Consider the following 20950-nt stretch of genomic DNA (forward strand, 5'->3'; position numbering starts at 1 on the left):
GGTGCCAAACTTTATCTGAGCCATGCATATGTGGTCAACTTCAAGGTAGAATTCAGATCCAACAAAACTACCCAAGAGGAGGTCAATAGGCTGGTGCAGTGAGGCAACTCCAACATCAAGCCCCAGTAGTGAAGTAATTAAACAGAAAGGATTCATCCCTCAATTTGGACTGGCTCCTCCCATAAAGAGGTCAAACCAAGTTCTCAGTTGGCACTAAAGCAAATCAAGGTATGGCCTCACCCAATAATCTTTATATTACAGTTCCATTCCACACCATCTGTCTCTTTGATTGAGGATTTTTAAAAAATAAATGTATTCACATTAATTTGGGATCCAGATGAAATATACAACTGGGCCCCTCCATAACCAAACCAGTTCAAATATTCCCTTGTGGAGCAAGGTACAGAAACAGTTCAACTGATTTTCCCCTTCCAAAAGACTCCAGATATAGCATAGAACCAGTTCAAGTGATTGCCCGCAGAGCCCAGCACAAAACCAATTCACAGTAACAGCAGGATGCTAACTTATCCCCTGCAATGCAAGTTGGTCCCTTCAGAAGCTATTAATTCATTAGAACCTCATAATTCAAACTCCTGATACCCAGAATGTGGGTTTCATTCCTGTATGTACTTGACACTTACAAGCAATGTTTATTCCAAACACACACTGGCCCCTCTTATGCTGAGCACAGCGCCATTATGAAATAAGGAAGGATACTATCGCAATGTCTTGGTGTCCCTGGTGCACAGATTTGACAGCCAACATCTGAAGCCTGACCATGTGTGAACACATTAATGCGTTACTCACATTCACAGTAAAGCACCAATCGATCACAGCAGAGCTGACTAGTGTAATTACGAAGAATGCCTACAGAATTTGTACTTGGGGACTCAATGACGTGGATTTGCAGCAGTGCCCAAAGTTGTACAGAATGGCTAGATACCTGGCATTTCTATGTATGTGGCTCAGTCCCAAAAAGCATGGAGGCCAGATGCAGACCAATGACAGCAAAGGCCCCAGTTAGCTTCATATCATTGGGGGTAATTTAACACCTTTCCAAACTTCTTACAATCAAGACATGTGCAAATGCACATATGGCGCCAACAGGCACATCCATTAAGCCATGGAAGATTTTGGAGTGACTGCCAGACCTCACACCCTGTATCGCTGGAAGAAGCCACAGCACATACCATAGTACAGTAGTGCAGTGGCATATGGTACTGGACCAGGTCATGAGTTGTAAAAGTCAATTCTATAAATCTGGTCATTTGTGTGCTGACCCCAGAAAAGAAAACCATGAAAGTTACCAGAACTGATTCACTAATGTCCTTCAGGAAAGAGAACCGGTTACCCGACCTAGTCTGACCTACAGGTGACTCTGGTCGACATGACGTAGTTCACTCTTAATATGCTCTGAATTAGCCTGTATAAGCATTTGTATAAGGAAGACAGGCCACCAGGGGAATTAAGGATGAGCAATAAACGCAGTCTAATCAGTACTACTCAAACAGAAAACAAATCAACTAAAATAAAAGGCCAGCTGTGTCACGCACCCCCTTACTGCTGGCTATCAGAAGGATGACATTTAACCTATACAGAGGACCATAAACTTTAACAGACTAAACTGTACCAGGTATCCTTCTCATTTTCTGCATTCAACCGATTAGCCTCCTGTGCCTTCTCAGCCATCCACCGCGTGATTAGCTCCCGGTTTTCATCGGAGGTTTTCCGTAGTTTCTCCTCGAGAGCGGTAAAGGTGATCTGGAGGGCATCATATTCATCCTTCAGCGTCTGATTGGCTTGCTCCAGTTCCTGGAGCTTGTTCCGCAGCTCCTGGCACTCGCTATTCAGCTGCTGTATCTGCTTCTCGTAGTCCATCATCCTTAAATGAAAACAGACAGGCTGGGCAGAGTTACAGCTCACAGCAGGACGATGCGATACCTTTAAAGGCAGGAAGTAGGGAGGGAAGCAAGCTTTCGATCCCAAGAGCCACCCCATCTTCTTTACAGTATTCCAACAGTCCCTAGCTACTCATCAGCACCCCACCAACCCCACCTCCAGCCAACATCAAAGACTCACTGGGTTCAGCACCTTTCTCTCCTCTGGATGTTCATTTTTCATTTTTTTTCATTTTGAGATACAGCACTGAAACAGGCCCTTCAGCCCACCAAGTCTGTGCCAACCAACAACCACCCATTTATACTAATCCTACATTAACCTCATATTCTCTACCACATCCCCACCATTCTCCTACCACCTCCCTACACTAGGGACAATTTACAATGGCCAGTTTACCTATCAACCTACAAGTTTTTGGCTGTGGGAGGAAACCGGAGCACCCGGCGGAAACCCACGCGGTCACAGGGAGAACTTGCAAACTCTGCACAGGCAGTACCCAGAACCGAGCCCGGGTTGCTGGAGCTGTGAGGCTGCGGTGCTAACCACTGCGCCACCCACTGGGATGTGTCGGAGCCAACAGGTCCCAGGACTAGCTAGTCTTGCACGTCTCCTCCAATTCTTAACTGGTTAATTCAGTGAGCTACTAAATCAAAAAGCTGTGGTCAATTCCCATTCACTGTCGAGTTAGCTGATCTCAGGTGTGACAGCAGTTAACGACTAGTCCGAACATCCAAGACTGGAGAGGATAATCAAAACTACCAGTGCTCCTGCTCTTTAGTCAGCCAGCCCTGCTGTAAATTTAATGTGTGGCTGTTGTCATATGACAAGATCAGGCTTAGACATCTTGCTTGTCATGCTCAAATGGCACGTCAGCACTTACAATCCAATACAGAACTGAAAAATCTCAGAATTTGATAAAGGTAGGGAAAGTCTCTGAATCTTTTCTGGTTGCCACTTACTTTACTTCATTTGCATGGATCTCTTTGTCCTTTTGCTGCAGTTGGCTATTGAGTTCAATCACATTCTGGGCAAGCTGAGGGAGGAACAAAAACACAAGGTGAAAAAAACCTCAGTACAGCCCTAAGTACAGTGGAAGCCTCCTGTACCTCATACACTGAGTGAGCACTTAATCAACGACCATTCTAAACAGGGAAGGGGTCCCCAGTAATAGTTATTTGCAACTTGCGCCTTTAAAATGCCATTATATGTATCACCCTCCTCTGTTTTAGATCAATCGGCTGAATCATTTCCAATGTCAAGTATTTGGGTTACTGTTTGCAGACTTGGATGAAGATGAAATTCCACAGAAGGTGAGCAGAGAGCAAAACAATTCCAGATAGTCAGACGCTGACTGATTTACTTGGATTCTTGCTGTGTGCTGGGAGTTACAACCACTTGTGACGAATGTGTTTTCAGTTAATCTTACCATGTTTAGAATGCTCTTCATTACATCTGTACCAATATGTCAGGGGCACCAAATATCACAATTGTCATTGCTAGTGTTGCCAGAAAGGGGCCAGCGGACAAGCAAAGTATGAAGTAACTGAAATAAGTGTGTACAATAAGTTTATTTTCAAAGAGTTTGCATGCAGGACAGACTTCAATGTTTTCCTTCACATACCTAAATAATTAACATGCAAAATAGACCAGACTGAAACACCCAGCTCCAGTAGCCACAAGGGCAAGGCCTGATTCCTGGTCTGCACCGATCAGCAGTAGAATTGCCAGAGCTAGCTCCCAAGCGTTACTGGGTTCGGCAGGGGGTGGGGTGGGTGGAGGGCAGAAGGAAACAGCTCAGGTACTTCTGTTGGCAAAGGTGAGTTGTTGACTGAGCAAAGACAGGATCTGAGCTCCGCTTTAAGGTGCACCATCCCCCTACCTCTCCCCAGACAGCAGGGTTGGACAGGCGAGCAAAGTAACTCAAGAGCTACAGCAGGATAAGACAAGGGAGCAGTGTAACCCACGAAAGAGCTACTGTAGGGGAGAACAGACGAGCAGGGTAATTCACAATAGGAGCTACAGCAGTAGCTACAGTAGAATAGACCTGCAGTTTCTTTGTTCCACACATATACACACACCTCACCACGCTTCTTGTGGAGATCCGTGAGTTCTTCCTGGTGACGAATCCGCATCTGGGAAACTTCATGTGTTGTCTCGTTCCGCACCCCATCAGAGGCTGGGCTGGATAACCAGGGAAGCAACAACAGGACACAAACTTAAATTTGGGATGAAAAAAAAAAGGAAGCGTAATTCTCACTGCAGCAAACTTCTCTCATGAATATCCCAATTTCGTAGCATGGTACAGGTTCCATGGTGCTGTTGGCCCATTTTCCATGACAGCCCACCCAGAGGCATTTATTCATTTTTGAGCCAAGACAGTTAGTGCCAACAGGGTCTTTGAGGCTCGGGAGACGTGGGGGGTGGGGGATGGCACATCTCAATCTGACCTCATCTGTCTGCAACCAATATCCAGAGAGATGCATTTCCCAATATGGGTCACCAAACAGCAGTCTACCCTCACCCAGAGAGAATGGTAGTCATGCGCAGCGCTCTGTAATGGCTGAGATCACCGGGGTCAAACTCACAATCCCGTTCTCCTACTCTGAAGCTCAGCCATTTATTGAATAAAACCAATGTGGCCAACAGGAGAAGAAACGCACTTTAAAAATTAGTCAGAATTACACTGAAATTATTTACAACCTCAGCTGAAATCTGGGGGACATAAACCTGAACAGAAAAGTAACTGCAGGAGTACTTCCTTAAACCGATTTATCCCCATTTAGCAACCAAAATGAACAGCCGATGCCTGTAGTGCAGAGTAGCAATTAGAAGTCACCAAGTTTGGGTTATAAAAGGCCAATAGATTGAGAGTAAAAGCTTGCAATAGATAGAGGGGGAGGAAGTTGGTAGGATAAAGAGAACAGCTATGATGAGTTACACAATTATTAAGCCCATCTCCTGCGTTGTCTTAACAGCTTACAATTGTAAAGTACTTTTAATAAAGGAAAACCTTCCAAGGCACCTCACAGGAATATAATCAGACACCGCACCAGAGGAGGAGATATTAGAATGTGTAGAATAGCTTAGTCAAAGATGTATATTTTAAGATAAAAGCAAAATACTGCAGATGCTGGAAATCTGAAACAAAAACAAGAAATGCTGGAAATACTCAGCAAGTCTGGCAGCATCCGTGGAGAGAGAAGCAGAGTTAACGTCCCGGGAACTTTGGGTTCCGAAGAAGGGTCACTGACCCGGGATGTTGGTTCTGCTTCTCTCTCCACGGATGCTGCCAGACCTGCTGAGTGTTTCCAGCATTTCTTGTTTTAATTATATGTATGTTTTAAGGATGGTCTTAAAGGAGAGAGAAGTGGAGAGATGGAGAGATTTAGGGAGAGAATTCTGGACCTGAGAACACTACTGCCAAAAGAGGAATGCAGTGTTCTTGCAGGGTTATAGGGCTGGAGAAGGCTATAGAGATGAGGCAATACAAGGTCATGGAGGGACAAAATCAAGGTGTTGGTAGATCGGGAGCCAAAGTAGGTCAGCGAGCACAGGGGTGATGGGTGAGAAAGACTTAGTGTGCGTTAGGATTGGGGCAACAAAGTTTTAGATGAGATCAAGCAAATGGAAAGTGGAAGATGGGAGGCTGGCGAGGAGAGCATGAGAATTGTCAAGTATGAAGGTAATGAAAGCATGGAGGAGGGTTACAGCAGCAGATATTCTGATGCTGGAGTGGAGATAAGCGACGTTGCAGAGGTAGGAGTAGGCGCCTTGGTAATGCAGAGTTACTACAACATGAAAGAAAAAGACTTACATTTATATAGCAGCTTTCATGACCAGACATCCCAAAGTGTTTTACAGTCAATGAAGTAATTTTGAACTGAAGTGTAAATCATTGTTGTAATGTAGGAAACCGGCAACTAATTTGCACAGAGCAAACTCCCACAAACCAGATAATCTGTTTCTTGTGATGCTGATTGAGGGATAAATATTGGCCAGGACCCCAGAGAGGACTCTTCTTCAAAATAGGACCATGGGATCTTTAACGCCACCTGAGAGGATAGACACGACCTCAGTTTAATGCCTCATCTGAAAGACAGCACTTCTGACAGTGCAGCACTCCCGCAATACTGCACTGAAGCCTCAGCCTAGATAGTTGTGCTCAAGTCTTGAAGTTGGACTTCAACCCACAACGTTCTGACTCCGAGGCAAGAGTGCTACCAACTGAGCCACGGCTGAGACACAAGGGAAAGGGAATCAAATTACAGGATCTAGAGTTGAGAACACAGGGCCTTGATCACAATCAACAGCAGTTGCAGTACCATCTACAAGTTGCACTGCAGCAGTTCACCAAGGTTCCTTCAACAGCACCTTCCAAACACACGACCTCTACCACCTAGAAGAACAAGAGCAGCAGGGTCATGGGAGCAGCACCATCTGCAAATTCCCCTCCAAGACACACAGTATCCTGACTTGGAAAGATATTGCAGTTCCTTTAATGTCACTGGATCAAAATCCTGGAACTCACTCCCTAACAGCACTGTGGGTCTACCTAAATATATGAACAACAAAAGTTTAAGGCAGTGGCTCACTACCACCTTCGCGAGGGCAATTAAGGATGGGTAATAAATGCTGGCCTTACCAGCGATGCTCACACCCATGAACAAATAAAAAAAATTTGAGAAAATATCTACAATATTTCAAGAATATGAGAAGAAGTTAATTGGCCCAGTGTCTAGGTCAGTGTCAACTCTTTAACTGGAGTTATCGTCCATTAACGCCATTTTCCAGCAGCTTCCCCGCTGGGGTTCGCAGCCCTCCTTCAGCTGCAGCTTCCCCGCTGGGGTTCGCTGCCCTCCTTCAGCTGCAGCTTCCCCGCTGGGGTTCGCTGCCCTCCTTCAGCTGCAGCTTCCCCGCTGGGGTTCGCTGCCCTCCTTCAGCTGCAGCTTCCCCGCTGGGGTTCGCTGCCCTCCTTCAGCTGCAGCTTCCCCGCTGGGGTTCGCTGCCCTCCTTCAGCTGCAGCTTCCCCGCTGGGGTTCGCTGCCCTCCTTCAGCAGCGGCTTCCCCGCTGGGGTTCGCTGCCCTCCTTCAGCTGCAGCTTCCCCGCTGGGGTTCGCTGCCCTCCTTCAGCTGCAGCTTCCCCGCTGGGGTTCGCTGCCCTCCTTCAGCTGCAGCTTCCCCGCTGGGGTTCGCTGCCCTCCTTCAGCTGCAGCTTCCCCGCTGAAGTCTGCATCCCTTCTGCAGCAGCTGCGTTGAGCTCAGCTTCTCACCAGGTGAAAGACCTCAATACTTTCCAAAAATGTAACTGCAACTACAGAAAACCCCATCAACTCAGCCTATCACCATCCACATAATGATCAACACTCACCAGGAACTGAAGTATACCTCACTAATGGTACAAACAGAACATGGAATAGTGAAGTGCATTACTGTATGTGAGCACTTTTATGGCATCCATAGGTTTGCATCTGGGGAGTTGAGAGCAGGAATGGCACAGGCAATGGAAAATTTCAATGGCATTGATCAGCAGCCGGGCCACATCTCTTCTAATCACCTCCTGGAGGCCACTTCCAGTGTGACATTGGCAACAACCCAGGAAGGGTTCACCACTTTATAGGAAGGGTGCCAAGTCTTAGAAAGGGTGCAGAGAAGATTTATTAGAATGAAACCAGAAATGACGTTATGTGGAGGGATTATTCTTCTTACAGCAGAGAAAGTTAAGAGTAAGTGTAAAAGAGGTGTTCAAAATTATGAAGAACTTTGATAGTGTAAACAAAGACAAACTCTGTCCGCTGGCAGGAAGGTCGGTAACAAGAGAGTGCAGATGCAAGGTAACCGGCAAAAGAACCAGACAGGAGATAAGGAGAATCTTTTTTAGGCAGCATGTTATAATGCACTGTCTGAAAGGGTGATGAAATCAGATTCAATAGTAACCTTCATAAATGAATTGGACGTATACTTGACAAGGAAAATTTGAAGGGCTATGGGGAAAGAGCAGAAAACTGGGACTAACTGGATTGCTCTTTGAAACAGCCGAAACAGGCATGATGGGCTGAATTTCTATGCTGAATGTATGACTCATTCAGACAGGAGGTGATGTACATCTAGGTCGCGTTTGTTGACAACACAACCACTAATGGCACACTACCCATAAATGCAAATGCAGAGTCTTGCGGATCTTGCGCAGTGCTGGCAAGACACACACTGCCAGCACATCAATGGGAGGCAAAGGAAGGCGATGACAAATGCAATTTACTGACAATCTGTTGGGGGTTATAAGCAGTCAGTCAGAGGGACAGTAGAAGGAAAGTGAGCACTTACGCATGCTACGTACCTAACGTCTTGTCTGTTGTGGAGCTCATACTTCTCCCCCTGAAACCTCTCGGCTAAGACAGTTTGTAGGTCCGACTTCTCCAGAAGCTTATTGTCTGTGAAGACAGAACACCAAAAGGTGAACACACAAAGAAAGCAAAAAGCAAAACCCAGCATATGCTGGAAATCTGAAATAAAAACAGAAGATGTTGGAAATACTTAGGTCAGGCAGTGGCTGTGGCAAGAGAAACAGAGTTAATGTTTCAGGTCAGTGACGAAAGGTCAACTACAAAAGGGAAAGTTTTATTAACATAGTTCTTTTTATGACTTCATTTTGACAAGATGAGCTCACCAAGGTATTAAGGAATGAATCACTTCCCATTTCAGACACCCAGTGCCAGTATAGAAACATAGAAAAATAGGAGCAGGAGTAGGCCAGTCAGCCCTTCGAGCCTGCACCACCAATCAATACGATCATGGCTGATCATCCAAACTCAGTACCCTGTTCCCGCTTTCTCCTCGTATCCCTTTAACCCTATGAAGTATGAAGCACTCAGTGGTTCCATTAGGAACTGGATCAATATTTCCACACTCAGTTCATACACGAAGCTTACAGCCTGCAGGCAGGAAACCTTTCAAAGACTTTATTGAAGGATAGTGTGGGAATAAATAAAAACAAAATACTGCAGATGCTGGAAATCTGAAATAAAAACAAGAAATGCCGGAAATACTCAGCAGGTCTGGCAGCATCTGTGGAGAGAGAAGCAGAGTTAACGTTTCAGGTCAGTGACCCTTCTTCAGACTTCTGAAGAAGGGTCACTGACTGAAACGCTAACTCTGCTTCTCTCTCCACAGATAGTGTGGGAATGGCTGATTGAAGAGCTGGAAGCAATGGGCGTTACTTAGAGAAGGTATGTCAAACTGGGTGAGGGAGTGCTGACTGAGAGGACATAGAGTCAAAGAGTTATACAGCACAGAAACAGGCCCTTCGGCCCATCGACATCATTGTGATTTAATCTGCATTTTAGCTCACTTCAGTTTAAAACCAGTTTGGGAGCAACAAACTCTCCACAAATATTTCAGTGAAAATGGTCCTTTAAGGGAGACACTTATTTATGTGGGGATGGGCTCATCTGGCCTACAATTCAACAGAACTACTTAACCTGGAATCATTTAACTAAACATATGCATATTGTGATGAAGATATTGCAGCACTTTACTGGATAGGTAATTTAAGATGGGCCAAATGGCCACTTTCAACTGCACCCATCTTGTTATTAGTAGCTGGATTTAAATCCCGGGCTCACAAGGTCAGAAGTACCCAACAATTTGCACTTAAACAGTAATCTTTAGTGTAGCAAAGTATCTCAGGGCAAAGCCAGCCTGCATGGAGTGGGGTGGTAGGAAGATATTGGGGGAGCTGACTAGTGGCTGCCAATAAGGTAGGTGTTACGAACGACCGCTCCAGTCAAAGCCCCCAATCAAAATATACGATTCTGATTGCTGTGGGAGAAATGCACTGTTAATTCAATCCCGTCCCTCCGCAGATCGCCTAAAATATCATTTTGAACTTTCCAAATTAAAGAAAGACCCAGCTAAATTGTACCATCTATTAACCCCCAAATGAGGCTAACCGAACCAGGTGTCTTTAAATCAACAAATTAACCGTTTAATTAGAAAAACTAAAATCTTAAACACTATGAAGATATAAACATTTAAAATAGAAAAAATTAGAGTCCTTGCAAATTTACAGTCCAATGTTGCTTGAAGTCCTCACAGCTGTCCGGTGGGGGGAAAAAAGGTTCTTCAACAGTAGAACAGTCCATAGTCTATTTCCAGCAGTCAGTAATGCTTTCCTTCATCAGCGATGGATTTCAACAATTAACGACTTACAAACACTTTCAATGGAATCAATCTGACTGAGTTTTTGAGGGATAAAAGGTTGTCACAGTCTCACTTCCCTTCCTTCAGTTTATCAGAGATCTCTGTTTTGGCTTGACTTTTTTTTAGAATTTTAAGAGATAATTAAATAGACTAAATTCTCCTCCTTCAGTTTAAATAGCTGAGAGCTCTTCTTTCAGGTGCGAACACCAGCTGTCAGTCTGTGTTCTGTTAGAACAGACTATCTTCAACTAAAAAGCCAGTTCAAAATTGAATTGTAACAAATGTATCACCTGATACTCAATCCATGTGGCTGTATCCAAGGTAACGAGAATGCACCCTCTGAATCACAGTCTCCGAATGGCTGTGGCCGGGTAACCAGGATGCATTCTCTGAAGCTGGTTGGTTCCCTCTCCATATGGTTGTATCCAATGGCAACCAAAATGCATTTTCTTTAACTCCTGAGGCTTGCTGGTTCTTAAAGCAGTACGGCTCCTTTTCTAGCCTTAAAGACACACCACATATTCCCTGGAGGAAAAAAAACTACAGGACCATGACAGAGGTTTTAAAGAGATTTTGAAGGTGGAAAGTGATATAGTTAGGATGAGGGACTCCACATTATTGTGGCAAGATAGCTGAATGCCCCAACACAAAAAACAAAGGAGAATGGAGTACACAGGAGATGAAAGATGGATGAGGTGAGGCTGTTATTCAAAAATGGCACGATGTTGAAGTTAAGGCAGTGAGAACAATGGCGACAAGTGAATGGGACGCTGCCTGGTGGTATTTGAAGCTCTGCTCAAGCTCCAACTGCGCAAGGTTGAGCACAGTCAGGTTCAGCATCCAGAAAGCAGGTGGGCTGGGGGTACGAAAATGTGGAGTATTGAACGGGGGCTGAGCCAGATGATTTCAGTCCATATTCGTGTTTAACCCCACACGAGCAGTAGTGCTAATTCCATGTCCTTTTCCTATTCCTATGTTCTAAGCTGCAAATACTACATCCAACAGACATCCTCATCACTATGTTTCACTGTCTTCTTTCTTCTTTGGCCTCCTTGTCTCGAGAGACAATGGGTAAGCGCCTGGAGGTGGTCAGTGGTTTCACTGTATGGAAATAGGTTCGCCATACTGTTTCCTACTCCAGTGGTTCTCAAAGATATTTGGTTGAAGAACCCATTTTCAAATGGATTAATCATGGATTCCTCCATCTAAATTATACTATTTCATACTTATGGAAATGCTGCATGTAAATACTGTTTTAATAATGCTTTTAAAAAAACAAACGTACTTCTGTGCCGCTCTCAGCACTCCTCCAGTGCATCACCTCGTAAGTGAGACAGCCAGCCCACTCTCCGCTCCCACCTTCACATTATGTCAAGAACACCCTGAAAAGTCTTGATGGACCACTGTTTGAGAATCACTATAGCTCACTGTTTCCCAGATCTCAAAACTATAAACCTCAGGCCAGTCCACAGGCCTTTAAAACAAGTGCTTCACATCACCTAACAACAACTTCCTAATTTACCTCATCTTTCTTCTCTTTAACAGTTCATTAATTCTATTAGACTAGAACCAACGAATGGTTACAGCACAGGAAGCATCCATTCGGCCCATCGTGTTCATGCCAGCTCTCTGCAAGTGCAATTTAGCTAGTGCCACTCCCCTGCCCTTTGCCCGCAGCCCGGCAAAGTTTCTGTCTTCAGGTGGTTATTCAATTCTCTTCTGAAAGCCATGCTTAAAACTCCCTCCACCACACTCTCAGGTAGTGCATTCCAGATCTTAACCATTCAGTGTAAAAATGTTTTTCCTCATGTCGCCATTGTTTTTTTTGCCAATCATCTTGAATCAGTGTCCTCTGGTTCTCGGCCCTTCCGCGAATGGGAATGGTTTCTCTCTATCTACTCCAAACCCCTCATGATTTTAAACATCTCTCTGAAATCTTCTCCCAACCTTCTCTTCCCTGAGAACAACTTCTCCAATCTATCCACATAACTGAAATCCCTCAAACCTGGAACCATTCTCAGAAATCCTTTCTGCACCCTAATGCCTTCGCAACCTTCCTAAAAATCTAGTGCCAGAATTGGGCATAATACGCCAGTTGAGGCATAACCTGTGTTGTGCAAAGGTTCATCGTAACTTCCTTGCTTTTGTACTCTATGCCTCTATTTATAAAGCCCAGATCCTGTATGCCTTTTTAACCACTTTCTCAACTACCTTCAACGATTTGTCACTCAGCCAACATTGTAAACATGCTGTCACTGTCCCTTTTATTGCATGGGCTTTAACTTTGTTGACAAATCTATTATGTGGCACTTAATCAAACGCATTGTGAAGTCCATGTACACCACATCAACCACATGACCCTCATTCACCCTGTTACCTCAACAGAAATCTCAACTGGAGCAGTTAAACACGATTTGCCCTCAACAAATCTGTGCTGGATTTCCTTAATGAAACCACACTTGTTCAAGTAACTGTTAATTTTATCCTGGATTTTTGTTTCTCATCACCGAGGTTAAACTGACTGACCTGTAGCTGCTGTGCTTATCTTTGCACTCTTTTTTGAACAAGGGTATGACATTTGCAATTTTCCAGTCCTCTGCCACCACCCCCATATCTAAAAGGGGAATTGGAAGATTATGGCCAGTACCTCCACAATTCCCAACCTTACTTCCCTCAGCATCCTCGATGCAACCCATCTCATCCTGGTGACTTTTCAACTTCAAATACAGTCAGCCTATCTAATGCCTCCTCATACATTAATTTTTAGCCCATCCAGTATCTCAACTACCTCCACTTTCACTATGACTTGAGCGGCATCTTCTTCCTTGGTAAAGACAGATACAAAGTATTCTTTTATTTTTTTTAAATTTAGAGATACAGCACTGAAACAGGCCCTTCGGCCCACCAAGCCTGTGCCGACCAACAACCACCCATTTGTACTAACCCTACAGTAATCCCATATTCCCTATCACCTACCTACAAAGAACAGTACAGCACAGGAACAGGCCATTCGGCCCTCCAAGCCTGCGCCGATCTTGATGCCTGCCTAAACTAAAACCTTCTGCACTTCCGGGGTCCGTATCCCTCTATTCCCATCCTATTCATGTATTTGTCAAGATGCCTCTTAAACGTCCCGATGGTACCTGCTTCCACCACCTCCCCCGGCAGCAAGTTCCAGGCACTCACCACCCTCTGTGTAAAAAACTTGCCTCGCACATCCCCTCTAAACTTTGCCCCTCTCACCTTAAACCTATGTCCCCTAGCAACTAACTCTTCCACCCTGGGAAAAAGCTTCTGACTATCCACTCTGTCCATGCCGCTTATAACTCTGTAAACCACTATCAGGTCGCCCCTCCACCTCCGTCGTTCCAGTGAAAACAATCCAAGTTTATCCAACCTCTCCTCATAGCTAATGCCCTCCAGACCAGGCAACATCCTGGTAAACCTCTTCTGTACCCTCTCCAAAGCCTCCACGTCCTTCTGGTAGTGTGGCGACCAGAATTGCACGCAATATTCTAAGTGTGGCCTAACTAAGGTTCTGCACAGCTGCAGCGTGACTTGCCTATTTTTATACTCTATGCCCCGACCGATGAAGGCAAGCATGCCATATGCCTTCTTGACTACCTTATCCACCTGTGTTGCCACTTTCAGTGACCTGTGGACCTACACGCCCAGATCTCTCTGCCTGTCAATACTCCCAAGGGTTCTGCCATTTACTGTATACTTCCCACCTGCATTAGACCTTCCAAAATGCATTACCTCGCATTTGTCCGGATTAAACTCCATCTGCCATTTCTCCGCCCAAGTCTCCAACCGATCTATATCCTGCTGTATCCTCTAACAATCCTCATCATTGTCCACAACTCCACCAACCTTTGTGTCGTCCGCAAACTTACTAATCAGACCAGCTACATTTTCCTCCAAATCATTTATATATAAAGGTCCCAGCACTGATCCCTGCGGAACACCACTAGTCACATCCCTCCATTCAGAAAAGCACCCTTCCACTGCTACCCTCTGTCTTCTATGACCGAGCCAGTTCTGTATCCATCTTGCCAGCTCCCCTCTGATCCCATGTGACTTCACCTTTTGTATCAGTCTGCCATGAGGGACCTTGTAAAAGGCTTTACTGAAGTCCATATATATAACATCCACTGCCCTTCCTTCATCAATCATCTTTGTCACTTCCTCAAAAAACTCAATCAAATTAGTGAGAAATGACCTCCCCTTCACAAAACCATGCTGCCTCTCGCTAATAAGTCCATTTGTTTCCAAATGGAAGTAAATCCTGTCCCGAAGAATCCCCTCTAATAATTTCCCAACCACTGACGTAAGGCTCACCGGCCTATAATTTCCTGGATTATCCTTGCTACCCTTCTTAAACAAAGGAACAACATTGGCTATTCTCCAGTCCTCTGGGACCTCACCTGTAGCCAATGAGGATGCAAAGATTTCTGTCAAGGCCCCAGCAATCTCTTCCCTTGCCTCCCTCAGAATTTTGGGGTAGATCCCATCAGGCCCTGGGGACTTATCTACCTTAATGCTTTGCAAGACACCCAACACCTCCTCCTTTTTGATAATGAGATGACTGAGACTATCCACACTCCCTTCCCTAGGCTCATCATCCACCAAGTCCTTCTCCTTGGTGAATACTGATGCAAAGTACTCATTTAGTACCTTGCCCATTTCCTCTGGCTCCACACATATAATCCCTTCTCTGTCCTTGAGTGGGCCAACCCTTTCTCTGGTTACCCTCTTGCTCTTTATATATGTATAAAAAGCCTTGGGATTTTCCTTAATCCTGTTTGCCAATGACTTCTCATAACCCCTTTTAGCCCTCCTGACTCCTTGCTTAAGTTCCTTCCTACTGTCTTTATATTCCTCAAGGGATTTGTCTGTTCCTAGCCTTCCAGCCCTCACGAACGCTTCCTTTTTCTTTTTGACAAGGCTCACAATATCCCGTGTTATCCAAGGTTCCCGAAACTTGCCAAAAGTATCCTTCTTCCTCACAGGAACATGCTGGTCCTGGATTCTAATCAACTGACGTTTGAAAGACTCCCACATGTCAGATGTTGATTTACCCTCAAACAGCTGCCCCCAATCTAAATTCTTCAGTTCCTGCCTAATATTATTATAATTAGCCTTCCCCCAATTTAGCACCTTCACCAGAGGACTACTCTTATCCTTATCCACAAGTACCTTAAAACTTATGGAATTATGGTCACTGTTCCCGAAATGCTCCCCTACTGAAACTTCGACCACCTGGCAGGGCTCATTCCCCAATATCAGGTCCAGTATGACCCCATCCCTAGTTGGATTATCTACGTATTGTTTCAAAAAGCCCTCCTGGATGCTCCTTACAAATTCTGCCCCATCCAAGCCCCTCGCACTAAGTGAGTCCCAGTCAATGTAGGGGAAGTTAAAATCACCCACCACTACAACCCTGTTACTTTTACATCTTTCCAAAATCTGTCTACATATCTGCTCCTCTACCTCCCGCTGGCTGCTGGGAGGCCTGTAGAAAACCCCCAAGGGTGACTGCACCCTTCCTATTCCTGAGCTCTACCCATATTGCCTCGCTGCATGACCCCTCCGAGGTGTCCTCCCGCAGTACAGCTGTGATATTCTCCTTAACCAGTAATGCAACTTCCCCCACCCCTTTTACATCCCCCTCTATCCCGCCTGAAGCATCTAAATTCTGGAACATTTAGCTGCCAATCCTGTCCTTCCCTCAACCAAGTCTCTGCCACAGCAACAACATCATAGTTCCAAGTACTAATCCAAGCTCTAAGTTCATCTGCCTTACCTGTTATACTTCTTGCATTGAAACAAATGCACTTCAGACCACCAGTCCCGCTGTTCTCCGCAACATCTCCCTGCCTGCTCTTCCTTAGTCTTACTGGCCTTATTTATGAGTTCCCCTTCATTTATTTCACTTGCTGTCCTACTGCTCTGGTTCCCACCCCCCTGCCACACTAGTTTAAACTCTCCCAAGTGACGCAGCCAGGATATTTGTGCCCCTCCAGTTTAGATGCAACCCATCCTTCTTGTACAGGTCCCATCTGTCCCTGAAGAGATCCCAATGGTCCAGATATCTGAAAACCTCCCTTCTACACCAGCTGTTCAGCCACGTGTTTAGCTGCACTATCTTTCTATTTCTAGCCTCACTGGCACGTGGCACAGGGAGTAATCCCGAGATTACAACCCTAGAGGTCCTGTTTTTTAAACTTTCTACCTAACTCCCTAAACTCCCCCTGCAGGACCTCATCCCTCTTCCTGCCTATGTCATTGGTAGCGATGTGTACCACAACCTCCCCCTTCAGAATGCCCCCTGTCCGTTCAGAGACATCCTTGACCCTGGCACCAGGGAGGCAACATACCATCCTGGAGTCTCTTTCACGTCCACAGAAGCGCCTATCTGTGCCACTGACTATAGAGTCCCCTATAACTATTGCTCTTCTGCACTTTGTCCCTCCCTGCTGAACAACAGTGCCAGCCGTGGTGCCACTGCTCTGGCTGCTGCTCTTTTCCCCTGATAGGCCATCCCCCCCAACAGTATCCAAAACGGTATACTTGTTAGAGAGGGGAATAGCCACAGGGGATTCCTGCACTGACTGCCTGCCCCTTCTAGCAGTTACCCATCTATCTGCCTGCACCTTGGGTGTAACCACTTCTCTAAAACTCCTGTCTTTGATGCTTTCTGCCACCTGCATGCTCCTAAGTGCATCCAGTTGCCGCTCCAACCGATCCATGCGGTCTGTGAGGAGCTGCAACTGGGTACACTTCCTGCAGATGTAGTCGTCCGGAACGCTGGAAGTGTCACGGACCTCCCACATCTCACAGGTGAAGCACTTCACCCCTCTAACTGTCATTTCTCACACTAATTAGTTAATTAATATCAAATAAATAAATACTTATTAAATCCTTACTAAATTGTTATAATTAACTATATGGTCCCTAGTGCTAGATTACTACTATAAATATTAAATGCTAACTAAATTCAGTAATCTCCTCCCTCTGGTTTTGTTACTCTACTTATTAATTAGTTAATTAAGGGTTTTAATCAATTTTTATCAATGTTTTATTTTCAAATTCAGTACAGATTCCCTCCCAGCCAATCAGGTCACAGCTTTCCTGTGATGTCACTTTTCAGTTTTTTTTTACCAGAGATAAGTTTTTTATACTTACCAGTCCGGAACTCTGCTCTCCGAGTCTGCCAACACTCGGGGCAATTTACAACAGCCAATTTACCTAACACCTGCAAGTCTTTGGCTGTGGGAGGAAACCAGAGCACCCAGCGAAAACCCACGCGGTCACAGGGAGAACTTGCAAACTCCGCACAGGCAGTACCCAGAATCGAACCCGGGTCCCTGGAGCTGTGAAGCTACGGTGCTAACCACTGCGCCGTCCCCGGCATAGTACCTCAACCATGCCCTCTGCCTCCATGTGCAGATCCCTTTTTTGATTCCTAATTGGGCCCCACCCCTCCTCTTACTATTTATACGCTTATAAAAGACTTTTGTATTCCCTTTTATGTTAACTGCCAGAATCTTCTCGTACCAACTCTTTGCCTCTCATTTTCTTTTTCATTTCCATTTCCGCTCTGAACAATCTATATTCAGCCTGGTTCTCATTTGGATAATCAACCTTACATCTGTCTTACGCACCCTTTTTCTGCTTCATCTTATTCTCTATCTCTTTTATCATCCAGGGAACTCTGCCGTTGCTTGCCCTACCTTTTCCCCTCATGGGAATGTACCTTGACTGTAACCGAACCCTCTCCTCTTTAAAGACAGCTCATTATCCCATTATGGTTCTGCCTGACAATCTTTGTGATTCCAATTTACTTGGAACAGATCTGTTCTCACTCCTGAAATTAGCCCTCCTCCAATTAAGTATTTTTACTCTAGAATGGTTTGTGTCCTTTTCCATAGCCAACGGTGTTGAGACCCTTGCTGTTTGTAGTGTACATTAATGATTTAGATGTGAATATAGGAGGCCTGGACAACGTATGCCAGCCAAGAGCGACGTCTCAATTCATTCCATCTTCGCTGCCTCCGGAGAATACTTGGCATCAGGTGGCAGGACCGTATCTCCAACACAGAAGTCCTCGAGGCGGCCAACTTCCCCAGCTTGTACACACTACTGAGTCAGCGGCGCTTGAGATGGCTTGGCCATGTGAGCCGCATGGAAGATGGCAGGATCCCCAAAGACACATTGTACAGCGAGCTCGCCACTGGTATCAGACCCACCGGCCGTCCACGTCTCCGCTTTAAAGACGTCTGCAAACGCGACATGAAATCCTGTGACATTGATCACAAGTCGTGGGAGTCAGTTGCCAGCGTTCGCCAGAGCTGGCGGGCAGCCATAAAGACAGGGCTAAAATGTGGCAAGTCGAAGAGACTTAGTAGTTGGCAGGAAAAAAGACAGAGGCGCAAGGAGAGAGCCAACTGTGCAACAGCCCCGACAAACAAATTTCCCTGCAGTACCTGTGGAAGACCCTGTCACTCTAGAATTGGCCTTTATAGCCACTCCAGGCGCTGCTTCACAAACCACTGACCACCTCCAGGCGCTTACCCATTGTCTCTCGAGATAAGGAGGCCCAAAAGAAATAGGAGGTATGATCAGCAAGTTCGCAGACGTGAAAATTAGTGGTGTCGTAAATAGTGAGTAGGAAAGCCTTAGATTACATGACAATATAGTTGGGCTGGTAAGATGGGCGGAGCAGTGGCAGATGGAATTTAATCCTGAGAAGTGTGAGGTGATGCACTTTGGGAGGACTAACAAGGCAAGGGAATATACAATGGATGGTAGGACCCTAGGGAGTACAGAGGATCAGAGGGACCTTGGGGTGCTTGTCCATAGATCACTGAAGGCAGCAGCACTGGTGGATAAGGTGGTTAGGAAGGCACATGGGATACTTGCCTTTATTAGCTGAGGCACAGAATATAAGAGCAGGGAGGTTATGTTAGAGCTGTATAAAATGCTGGTTAGGGCACAGCTGGAGCACTGTGTTCAGTTCTGGTCGCCACACTATAGGAAGGATGTGATTGCACTGGAAAGGGTGCAGAGGAGATTCACCAGGATGTTGCCTGGGCTGGAGCATTTCAGTTATGAAGAGAGACTAGATAGGCTGGGTTGTTTTCCTTGGAGCAGAGAAAGCTGAAGGGGGACCCGATTGAGGTAAACAAAACTATGAGGGGCATTGATAGGATAGATAGGAAGAAACTTTTTCCCTTAGCAGAGGGAGCAATAACCAGGGGGCACAGATTTAATATAAGGAGCAGGAGGTTTAGAGGGGAATTGAGGAAAAGTTTTTTCACCCAAAGGATGGTTGGAATCTGGAACACACTGCCTGAAGGGGTGGCAGAGGCAGGAACCCTCAAAACATTTAAGAAGTATTTAGATGAGCACTTGAAACGCCATAACATATAAGGCCACAGGCAAAGTGCGGGAAAATGGGATTAGATTGGACGGGTGCTTGATGGTTAGCGCAGGTGTGTTGGGCCGAAGGGCCTGTTTCTGTGCTGTAAAACTCAATGACTCATAGCCTTGATACTGTGATCACGGTTTCCTTAAACCACTTAATCCTGAGAAGTGTGAGGTGATGCACTTTGGGAGGACTTGAACCACTTCATTCAGCAAAACCAGATCCAGCAATGCCTCCTTCCTTGTTGAGCCAGAAACATACTGATAAAGAAAATTCTCCAAAACACACTTCAGAAACTCTTTTCCCCCCCCCCTCCCCCGCCGCCCTTTACACTATTATACCAGTCTATATTCGAATAAAGTCGTCCATTATCACTATAGTTTTTGTACCTCCTTCAAATTTCCCTGCAAATTTGTACCTCAATATCTTTCCCACTAGTTGGTGGCCTATAGAATACAGTGCCAGGCACCAGGAAACAATTAAAGCTAACAGTGCAGAACTATGATATCTTGGCAATAATGGTGACCTGACTCAAAGGAGGATAGGACTGGGTACTAAATATTCTTGGATACAAGGTGTTCAGCAAAGAAGGGGATGTATGGTTGTATTGATTAAAACCATTGTAGTACCGGTGAGACAGGATATCCTGTAGGGCTTAAGGACAGAATCTATTTGGTTCGTGGTAAGGAACTAAAGCGGTGTCTGGTAGTGTGGAACTGGGCCCTGCACCTAGTGCTCCAAGCAGAAGACTGCGGGTCGGGCTTACTGTGGCTCCCGAATCAGATCGGTTGAGCCAGACACATTCAGAAGTCAGCCTCCTCCATGCCAGTAAGCGAGGCCCAAAGCTCTGAGTAGGTTTAATCCCAGACCAGCCCCGAGGTTTAGCTTGGTACTCTGGGCCCAGGTCTAACACGCCCCTCAGGCCGGAACCCAGCGCCCGCTTCACACTCACACGCCTGGATCAGCTCCTCGAAGGCCTGGCGCTGCAGGCGGTCGCGGAGCCGCAGCTGCTCACTGATGTTCCTCCTCCAGCCCCCAGCCGCCGCCGCCGCCATCTCCCCGCCGACTCCTCCACCCCGGAGGCCGCTCACTCAGACTCCGCAAACTGCGGGGTTTGAACTTCAGCCGCTGGGTCCCACGGCCTAAAGATGTTGCACATGCGCAGAATATAGCAATGACAGTTACCGTTGCCGCCATGTTTGATAAAGGCGCCAGAGTGATGAAGCTGAGCTCTGTGCTCTGCCCTTGCTCCACACGAACTTACTCCCACTTTACTTATCTCTTCCCACCTGAAGTCCACATCCCTCTAGTACTTTCAAGCTTAAGTAGCAAGAAAGCCTCCCTTTAATTACAGCAATGCCATCTGCTTCAGCCACTCCATGGGCCACTGAGTTCCACATTTCTCACCACTCTATGTAAAGAATT

General features: G+C 45.8%; 1 protein-coding gene across 4 annotated transcripts in view; it reads right to left on the reverse strand.

Annotated features, from left to right (window-relative positions):
- LOC137375181 (autophagy-related protein 16-1-like) overlaps window positions 1–20659 on the reverse strand; it is a 112380-nt gene extending 91721 nt beyond the window's left edge. For 2 of the 4 annotated variants that reach the window (XM_068041948.1, XM_068041947.1), the window contains exons 1-5: window positions 20478–20659; window positions 8234–8327; window positions 3978–4080; window positions 2859–2932; window positions 1631–1882 (exon numbers count right to left, since the gene is read on the reverse strand). In XM_068041948.1, the coding sequence (XP_067898049.1) occupies window positions 1631–1882; window positions 2859–2932; window positions 3978–4080; window positions 8234–8327; window positions 20478–20580 (626 nt within the window). In that variant the 5' untranslated portion in view covers window positions 20581–20659. Of the gene's footprint in view, window positions 1–1630; window positions 1883–2858; window positions 2933–3977; window positions 4081–8220; window positions 8328–10385; window positions 11333–20477 lie in introns of those variants that run through there. The other 2 variants (XM_068041950.1, XM_068041949.1) reach the window with 2 other exon arrangements.
- Between the last annotated feature and the right edge of the window lie 291 nt (window positions 20660–20950).

The sequence above is a fragment of the Heterodontus francisci genome, chromosome 11 (genome assembly GCF_036365525.1).
Source record: "Heterodontus francisci isolate sHetFra1 chromosome 11, sHetFra1.hap1, whole genome shotgun sequence".
In the NCBI taxonomy this organism is placed as follows: Eukaryota; Metazoa; Chordata; class Chondrichthyes; order Heterodontiformes; family Heterodontidae; genus Heterodontus; species Heterodontus francisci.